Here is a 10,073-nt window from a genome sequence, read left to right as displayed (position 1 = left end):
TCAAAGACATCGACTGGACGCTGCTGGAGCAGAGACGACTCAAACCCCCCTTCAAACCACGCATTGTAAGTCACACACACACACACACGCACACACACACACAATCACGTGTCTCCTGGTTGACTGCGCCTTCTCTCTCTCGCTCTCTCTCAAACTGTCTCTCTCTCTCTCCCTCACTGTCTCTGTCTCTCCCTCACTGTCTATCTCTCTCTCTCTCCCTCACTGTCTGTCTCTCTCTCTCCCTCACTGTCTCTCTCTCTCTCTCCCTCACTGTCTCTCTCTCTCCCTCACTGTCTATCTCTCTCTCTCCCTCACTGTCTGTCTCTCTCTCTCCCTCACTGTCTGTCTCTCTCTCTCACTGTCCGTCTCTCTCTCTCCCTCACTGTCTCGCTCTCTCCCTCACTGTCTATCTCTCTCTCCCTCACTGCCTGTCTCTCTCCCTCACTGTCTATCTCTCTCTCTCCCTCACTGTCTCTCTCTCTCTCCCTCACTGTCTGTCTCTCTCTCTCCCTCACTGTCTGTCTCTCTCTCTCCCTCACTGTCTGTCTCTCTCTCCCTCACTGTCTCGCTCTCTCTCTCCCTCACTGTCTCTCTCTCTCCCTCACTGTCTGTCTCTCTCTCTCTCCCTCACTGTCTCTCTCTCTCTGTAGAAGACGAGGCGTGATGTGAATAACTTTGACGAGGACTTCACCAGAGAAGACCCAGTGTTAACTCCCACAGACGAGGCTGTTATCAGACAGATCAACCAGGAGGACTTTAAAGGTTTCTCTTTCTGTGCAGAGACACAGATCTGAGAACGTAGATGCCCCTCTAGGGTTCAGATGTGTGTGTGTGTGTGTGTGTGTGTGTGTTTCTGTAGAGGAGTCTGAAGCGTGGACCGGTGCTACTGGTTACAAAAATGACTGCTGCCTAAAAAAAAGATAAAAAAATTCCTTTGGTCAAAATGTTGAAAACATTTGTCAAATACTTCTGTTGAAAACATTTGTCAAATACCTGTGTGCTTTATTTGGTTTGTCTGGTACAATGGAACCAATGGAATAGTCCCAAAAGTGCAAACTCCAAGGTAAATGAAGTGCATTGGCGGGATATATATTGTATTTTTTATTTCTTTGATTAGTTGATATAGTTTTTGTTTGTACTGATTTTTAAAAAATTGTGTCGGTGTTCCATTGCTGTTCCATTGACTCATTTCAACTACCTTCACCAATCAGAGATGAGTAGTCTTCAACGTAGTACAGACCACCTCACTCTCACTCCCTATTTCTGTCCTGTGTGTGTGTGTGTGTGTGTGTGTGTGTGTGTGTGTGTGTGTGTGTGTGTGTGTGTGTGTGTGTGTGTGTGTGTGTGTGTGTGTGTGTGTGTGTGTGTGTGTGTGTGTGTGTGTGTGTGTGTGTGTGTGTGTGTGTGTGTGTCTCTCTCTCTCTCTCTCTCTCTATCTGTGTACAGCGTGTGTTGTGTGTATGTTCTGGGGTGTTTGGCTTTGTGACTGACATGATGTCCCCTGTCACTTTTGTTCCCACCACCACCCCAACCCCCTTCTTCACAGAAGCCATCTCACTTTTAGTTTCTGCCTCTGCTTTTCTATCCATTTCCTTTTATGTTCCGTTTTGTAATCTCTACCTATAGTGCACTACTTCATGTACACACACATACTCACATATACTCACATATACTCACAAGCGCACACGAGCACACGCACGAGCACACACACACACACACACACACACACATGCATGCTAGAATCCTTAGTTGCTACATTCATTTTTGGACTTATAAATTAACCATATATACCCATTGATTCTTGAAGAATATAACTTATAAATGCCTCATGAGCTTAATTCAACTGTCGTACCCACCAGAACACAAAATATAAGCTTGTTTTACTCCAATGTTTGTAAACAACGTACACGTAAACAAACACTGTATAGCCTCAAACATGGTTAAAACTATAATGTTGATATCATGGATGGTCAGTCCTTATATCCTCATAACATGGTTAAACTATAATGTTGATATCATGGATGGTCAGTCCTTATATCCATAGCGTAGTCCATGAATTTGAGATTGGTAACATTTCTCCAGCCCCATCCTTTAGCTTTTTAGTGAAACGGGAGCGGGGAGCGGGCTTTGTTATTGTTTCAATTAAGGATTCTAGCTTTAAAGACAGAGCTGGTTCATATGGCAGGCCTGTTAAAGATGATGTAGTAACGCTATGTGCACCCCAGGGTAAGGTTGTTCCTGGTCACACTATTTCACTCTCTGCTGAATGTAGTGTGACACCAGAAGTGCTTGCTGTCTGTCTGTCTGTCTGTCTGTCTGTCTGTCTGTCTGTCTGTCTGTCTGTCTGTCTGTCTGTCTGTCTGTCTGTCTACAATAAACACTCAACTGTCAACACAAAACGACCTCTCCCATTTTCTCTAACTGAGCGTGCACGTGCATGTGTTAGTGTTGTCGATATGTGTGTGTTTGTGTATGTGTTAGTGTTGTCGATGTGTGTGTGTTTGTGTATGTGTTAGTGTTGTCGATGTGTGTGTGTTTGTGTATGTGTTAGTGTTGTCGATGTGTGTGTGTTTGTGTATGTGTTAGTGTTGTCGATGTGTGTGTGTGTGTGTTTAAAGGTCCTTTTTGTAACAATAACTTCACTTATAAACCAGTGTTTGTGCAAACCACAATATGGAGCAAATGCATCATTTGGAATTTTCTCTTGCAAATAGCACTTTAATTGTATAAAAATGAATTGTGCACAAAGAAGAACATTTTTCTGGTTACAACAGTTGTACTAACCTCAGGTAGTCTCGGAGTAAGAGTACCACATGATGTGCTCCATGCTGTCAGAGCAGCAAAAAGTCAGAGGGAGCTCTGAGTGTATGTGAGGACATGAATACGTTTTAACAAGACATGGTCCAGTGTGATGAAATCACTGTGTCAGCGTGCAGACACCAACCAAACATCAAACCACAGAAAATACAGCTTCCTGTTTTGATGTGCAGCACGCCACAAAGCAGATCACACAGGAAACTGGTGCTTCACTAACTGGTACTATATGACAGAGTTATAAAATATATAAAAAAATGAGAGAGAGAGAGAGAGAGAGCAACGGAGAGGAAAATGCAGTGATAGACATTTTGGAAGCTAGATCGAGAACTAGTTATCTTTTGGCAGATGACCTATGTCTATACATACACAAAGTTCACATTTGTAACATGTCAGTGTCTGAGGGAGGATTTTGGAGTCTTTCTGGAACTTTCTGTGACCTAAGATGACGACATCTGTTCCTGACCTGCTACTGGCTATTCTGGAGGAGCTGGTAGGAAAAGATCTGAAGAAATTTCACTGGTACCTGGCTCAGAGTGTACCAGATGGCTTTCCTCTCATCCCCAAGGGCCATCTGGAGAACGCTGACAGGCAGGACACCGTGGATACGATGGTGAACACCTATGGCCACGATGTAGCTATGAAGATCTCACTGGAAATCCTGAGGAAGATGAACCAGAAGGACCTTACCAAGATGTTAACAGTAGATCAGCAAGGTGGATATACCATACTCAAACCTACACTGCTTAGTATTACTTGACAAAACAAATACACTGAAAAAAATCACTTGGAGTTGACAGAAAAGTATATAAAATATTATGTGTGAAATGGATTTTTTTAATTCTCTAAAATGTTCTCTCTCTCCATTTGTAGAGGCTGAGGTTGAGGTAGCAGCTGCCTCAATTCGGGTTCCAGACTCTCCTGTCTACATCACTTGTACAGCTCAGACGGGCGGCCATGTTGTGGCCCCTTCGCTCTCCGGCTGCCATATAGGTGGTCCAGTTCACTTCAACATCAGAGTCAACTCATTAGACGAAGGTAAGTCACCTACATACTAAACACTGGATGGGATGTTGTGGTACTCAAAATAAATCACCTTGTGTAAATGTGTAAAACTACTGTCTGTCCCTCTCCCCTTACCCCCAGAGCCCATAGTTCCATCTCAAGCTTCACCTGCCCACTTTACCATGTTTCCACCTGAACCTGTGAATACAGAAGACAATGGTAATACTGATAGAAGGGGTGTATGGCTGTGTTACTGTAGATCTGTATAGAGATGGTTGTTCGGCAGTGGTAAGAACAAGGAAACACTTTGGATCTGAAGTTGTTTTGGTAAGAAGAACCACAACATGGCAGCATTGTCCAGTAACCTGTAGTTTACAGAGATTAAGATTTAACAACCCTTCATTATTATACTGCAGTCTCTAAACAGTTTCAGTTTGAGTGGAATATTTACAGGATAATCCACAGAACCGTCTATTTAACATTCACAGGAACCTTTGTATACCGTGTTTGTCCCTTGTTTACTTTACCAGATGAACGAATCGAGAGTTGTCAAAAGAAACTCAAACTCAATCTGCGTAGTAGGTTCTTCAGTGTGTTTGAGGGACTGGCCAGCCACGGGAACAGAAAACTTCTCAACCAGATCTACACAGAGCTCTACATCACAGAGGCTGGAAGTACAGAGGTCAATAATGAACACGAGGTGAGACAGATTGAGACGGCATCCAGAAGAACAGCCACACAAGAAACACCAATCCAATGCAACGACATCTTTCTGCCCTTACTTGGTCAATTCATCAGAACTGTGCTGACGAAGGGAGTCGCTGGCATCGGGAAAACCGTCTCAGTGCAGAAGTTCATTCTGGACTGGGCAGATGGAAAAGCCAATCAAAATCTCCAGTTGATATTCCCTCTTTCTTTTCGAGAGCTGAATTTGATCAGAAAGAAAAGATGCAGTTTGATCGAACTTCTCAATGGCTTTTTTACGGAAACAAAAGAAACCGAGATATCAAACTACGACAATTATCAGGTGCTGTTTGTCTTTGATGGCCTGGATGAGTGTCGACTTCCTCTAGACTTCCAGAACAATGACATTCTATTTAAAATAACCGAGTCAACCTCAGTGGACGTGCTGCTAACGAACCTCATCAAGGGGAATCTGCTTCCCTCCGCTCAACTTTGGATAACCACCCGCCCTGCAGCAGCCAATCAAATCCCTCCTGAGTGTGTTGACAAGGTGACAGAGGTACGAGGGTTCAATGACCCACAGAAGGAAGAGTACTTCAGAAATAGAATCAGCGATGAGAACCTGGCCAGCAGAATCATCACACACATAAAGACATCAAGAAGCCTCTACATCATGTGCCACATACCCATTTTCTGTTGGATCTCAGCCATTGTTCTGGAGAGAAAGCTGGAGAAAGCAGGGAGTGGAGAGATGCCGAAGACCCTGACTCAGATGTACTCACACTTCCTGGCTTTTCAGGAGAAAGACATGAATCTCAGGCTTCAGGGAAGAGGAACACCTGACCCTGACTGGATGAGAAAGAGCATCATGTCCCTGGGAAAACTGGCTTTCCAACAACTGGAGAAAGGCAACCTGATCTTCTATGAGGAAGACCTGAGAGAGTGTGGCATACACATCGGCCAGGCATCAGTGTACTCAGGAGTGTGTACTGAGATCTTCAGTGAGGAACTGACCTTATGCCAGGGAAAGGTGTTCTGCTTTGTTCATCTCAGTATTCAAGAGTTTCTGGCTGCCCTGTTTGTGTTTCTCACATTCATCAACGACAACGTGAATCTATTAGCCAAACAGCAATCATTTCTGAGACGTTTTCCATTCGGAAATTCATCCTCAACCAGCTTCTACAAAGCAGCAGTTGACAAGGCCTTACAGAGTGAGAGTGGACACCTGGACCTGTTCCTCCGCTTCCTTCTGGGCCTCTCACTGGAGTCCAATCAGATTCTCCTACGAGGCTTGCTAACTCAGAAAATAAGTAGATCACAGACCAACAAGGAATCAGTCAAGTACATGAAGGAGAAGATCAAGGAGAATCCCTCTCCAGAGAGGTGCATCAATCTGTTCCACTGTCTGAATGAACTGCATGACCATTCTCTAGTGGAGGAGATCCAAAGCTACCTGGGCTCAGGAAGTCTCTCTAGGGCCAAACTCTCACCTGCACAGTGGTCAGCTCTGGTCTTTGTGTTGCTGACTTCAGAAGAGGAGCTGGATGAGTTTGAGCTGAAAAAATACTCCAGATCAGAGGAGGGTCTTCTGAGACTGCTGCCAGTGGTCAAAGCCTCCAGGACAGCACTGTGAGTACAACATCAGAAATCATCAGACACACACTCTTCTCGCTCTGTCTGTTTAGTCAGGTAAAGACTTGTGTTTATCTATTCTATTTCCTAGACTGAATCAATGCAAACTCACAGAGCGATGCTGTGAAGCATTGGCCTCAGCACTCAGCTCATACTCCTCACACCAGCGAGAGCTGGACCTGAGTCACAACGACCTACAGGATTCAGGGGTGAAGCTGCTCTCTGCTGGACTGGCAAGTCCACAGTGTAAACTGGAAACATTAAGGTCAGCATTTCTGTGGTTTTACAACATGATCATTATATTCACAATTAATGTAAAATCTATGTTGTCTAGTATATTTTAGGAAAGCATCGATGTTTGTTTGTTATGTATGTCCCCTATTCATTTGATATATTTTCATTCTAGCCTGAGGCGATGCAAACTCACAGAGCGATGCTGTGAAGCGTTGGCCTCAGCTCTCAGCTCAAACTCTTCACACCTGAGAGAGCTGGACCTGAGTGACAACGACCTGCAGGATTCAGGGGTCATGCTGCTCTCTGCAGGACTGGGCAGTCCGCACTGTAAACTGGAGGTTGTCAGGTGAGGGATTTCTAAACAATCTGGTTTTACGAGTAAAATATTGATAATATATATTCACCACTTTTAGAGGCAGCTAAATGTAAAATGATTTTCTCTTTTTGTTTAAAGGTTGTCACTTTGTAGTGTCACAGAGGAAGGATGTGCTTTGCTAGCCTCCTCTCTCAATTCCAACCCCTCACACCTGAGAGAGCTGGACTTGAGCTATAATTACCCAGGAGACTCGGGAGTGAAGCTTCTCTCTGCTGTACTGGAAGATCCACACTGTAAACTGGAGAAACTTAGGTAACAATGAATTTGGAAAACAAGGCTATTAACAGTTTGGGATTGAGTGAATCACAGCCCTGTTTTACTGCCTCTCTGACAGTGTGGAGTGCTGTGCTGAGTTCAGGATCAGACCAGGACCACAGAGATGTGAGTATGTACATTGTGTTTGCGTGTGCGTGTACGTGCGTGTGTGTTATTTTACTGTGAGTTTCATCATTTTTTCAGATGCCTGTGAGCTCACACTGGACCCAAACACAGCACACAAAGAGCTCTCGCTGTCTGAGGAGAACAGGAAGGTGACGCGAGGGAAAGAGCAGCCGTTTCCTGACCACCCAGAGAGATTTGACTACTGGAGGCAGGTGCTGTGTCGAGAAGGTCTGGATGGGCGCTGCTATTGGGAGGCAGAGTGTAATGGGAGAGCTCTGATGGGAGTAGCTTACAGAGGGATCAGCAGGAGTGGAGAGGGACATGACTGCTGGTTTGGACGAAACGCTGTGTCCTGGAGTCTGAACTGCTCTAATGACAGTTACACAGCCTGGCACAATGACAAGAGCACTGCCATAACCGTCTCCTCTCTCTCTAACAGAGTAGGAGTGTATCTGGACTGGCCGGCCGGCACTCTGTCCTTCTACAGTGTCTCCTCTAACACACTGACCCACCTGCACACGTTCCACTCCACGTTCACTGAGCCCCTCTATCCAGGGTTTAGGCTAGGCTGGGTGGACTCGTCAGTGTCCTTGTGTCAGGTAGAATAGCCTCCCTGGAGAAACACCTGAGATTTTAGGGAGATTACACTCATGTATTTGTGTGTAACATAGTTTAGCAAGTGATTATATTAAAGGGATCTTTTACAGTTGCTACATCTATTTTTAGACTTTTAAATTAGTTATATATACCCATTGATTATTGAAGATTATAAACCGGGTGGTTCGAGCACTGAATGCAGATTTGGTAGAAAGCCATTGTATATCAGACCGTAAACCATGGGTATCACAAAAAAATACTTGTTTACTGTTCTAATTACATTGGTAACAAGTTTATAATGCCAATAAGGCGCCCTCGGTTTTGTGGTATATGCTGCAACTCCTCGTTGGGTCGTGCGTTAGAACAGCCCATAGTCGTGTAATATTGGCTATATACCACACCTCCTCAGGCCGTATTGCTTAAATATAACTTATAGATAGATGCCTCATGAGCCTTCTTTAACTGTCGGAACCAAGAATATGAGCTTGTTTTACTCCTTTGTTTGTGAACAATGCAAATGTAAACAAACACTGTATATCCTCAAAACATGGTTAAAACTACACTGAACAAAAATATAAACGCAACATTAAAGTGTTGGTCCCATGTTTCATAAACTGAAATAAAAAATCCCAGAAATGTTCCATACGCACAAAAAGCTTATTTCTCTCATTTGTTTTGCACAAATTTGTTTACATCCCTGTTAGTGAGCTTTTCTCATTTGCCAAGATAATCCATCCACCTGACAGGTGTGGCATATCAAGAAGCTGAATAAACAGCATGATCATTACACAGGTGCACCTTGTGCTGGGGACAATAAAAGGCCACTTTAAAATGTGCAGTTTTGTCACACAACACAATGCCACAGATGTTTTGAGGGAGCGTGTAATTGACATGCTGACTGCAGGACTGTCCACAGGGCTGTTGCCCGAGAATTTAATGTTAATTTCTCTACCATAAGCTTCCTCCAACGTCGTTTTAGAGAATTTGGCAGTACGTCCAATCAGCTTCACAACCGCAGACCATGTGTAACCACGCCAGCCCAGGACCTCCACATCAAGCTTACTCATTTCCTTATTTGAACTGTAACTCAGTACAATCTCATATTTTTGTTCAGTATATCATCTTGATATCATGGATGGTCAGTCCCTGTATCCATAGCTCTATCCATGAGTTCGACTGGTAATATTTCTCTAGCCCCATCCCTCAGCTGTTTATCAAATTAGTGGCGGGATAGCCACTCTGTCGTTCAAACTGCAGATTTCCCCTTTAACTGATAACTTAACCTTTAAATCTGTATCCACATTTGTGCTTGAACCACACTAGACCTGAGTGATAATGATTAAGGTCCATTCATGTGATGATGACTGTGATGATATTTATCGATACATGAATGACAATCGGATTAAAGTACAGACTTTTAAACAAGCAAGAGTAATACTTTTCTTCAGTAACATTTTTTATTGGCTTGTGTTGGCTGTAGTAGCATGGCACAGCCAGCCCCTTCACGCAGCTGTTATTACCCAGGTGCCTTCAGAAAGTATTCACGCTCCTTGGCTTTTTCCACATTTTGTTGTGTTCCAGCCTCAATTTAAAATGGATTCAATTGAGATTTTGTGTCACTGATCTACCTACACACAACACCCCATAATGTCAAAGTGGAATTATGTTTTTAAAAAGGAAATTAAAAAATTAAAAGCTGAAATGTCTTGAGTCAATAAGTATTCAACCCCTTTGTTATGGCAAGTCTAAATAAGTTCAGGAGTAAACATTGGCTTAACAAGCAACATAAAAAATTGAATGGACACTGTGTGCAGTAATAGTGTTGAACATGATTTTTGAATGACTACCTCATCTCTGTACCCCACACATACAATTATCTATAAGGTCCCTCAGTCGAGCAGTGAATTTCAAACACAGATTCAACCACAAAGACCAGGGAGGTTTTCCAGTTCTTCACAAAGGTCACCTATTGAAAGATGAGTAACAAAGAAAGTAAAGCATGGTGAAGTTATTAATTACACTTTGGATGGTGTATCAATACACCCAGTCACTACAAAGATACAGGCGTCCTTCCACTCAGTGATGTTATCATGAAGGTGATTTTAAACCAGTTACAGAGTTGAATGGCTGTGATAGAAGATAACTGAGGATGGATCAACAACATTACTCCACAATACTAACATAAATGACAGAGTGAAAAGAAGGAAGCCTGCACAGAATAAAAATAGACCAAAACATGCATCCTGTTTGCAATAAGGCACTAAAGTAATACTGCAAAAAAAAAGGGAAATAAATTAAGTTTTTGTCCTGAATACAAAGCGTTATGTTTTGGGCAAATCCAACACGACAC

The 10,073-nt window shown here is 43.3% G+C and overlaps 2 protein-coding genes across 3 annotated transcripts in view; both read left to right on the top strand.

Annotated features, from left to right (window-relative positions):
* Positions 1–2,498, top strand: part of LOC129824842 (protein kinase C epsilon type-like) — a 28,438-nt gene extending 25,940 nt beyond the window's left edge. Inside the window, exons 15-16 of one of the 2 annotated variants that reach the window (XM_055884387.1) lie at positions 1–65; positions 651–2,498. The exon at positions 1–65 is cut by the window's left edge and continues 82 nt beyond it. In XM_055884387.1, coding sequence (XP_055740362.1) covers positions 1–65; positions 651–794 — 209 coding nt within the window. In that variant the 3' untranslated portion in view covers positions 795–2,498. The remainder of the gene's footprint in view (positions 66–650) is intronic. The other variant, XM_055884462.1, reaches the window with a different exon arrangement.
* Positions 2,499–2,553: 55 nt separating this feature from the next.
* On the top strand, positions 2,554–9,152 carry LOC129824714 (NACHT, LRR and PYD domains-containing protein 12-like). Its single transcript, XM_055884302.1, has 9 exons — positions 2,554–3,530; positions 3,688–3,852; positions 3,961–4,038; positions 4,350–6,132; positions 6,227–6,400; positions 6,542–6,715; positions 6,824–6,997; positions 7,080–7,126; positions 7,205–9,152. Exons 1-9 carry the CDS (start codon positions 3,260–3,262, stop codon positions 7,732–7,734), a joined length of 3,396 nt encoding a protein of 1,131 aa, XP_055740277.1. The 5' UTR covers positions 2,554–3,259; the 3' UTR covers positions 7,735–9,152.
* The last annotated feature ends 921 nt before the right edge of the window (positions 9,153–10,073 follow it).

The sequence above is a fragment of the Salvelinus fontinalis genome, chromosome 1, assembly GCF_029448725.1.
Source record: "Salvelinus fontinalis isolate EN_2023a chromosome 1, ASM2944872v1, whole genome shotgun sequence".
Lineage (NCBI taxonomy): Eukaryota > Metazoa > Chordata > Actinopteri > Salmoniformes > Salmonidae > Salvelinus > Salvelinus fontinalis.
The sequence above is the reverse complement of the archived record's forward strand: the minus strand, read 5'-3'. Positions and strand labels throughout refer to the sequence as shown.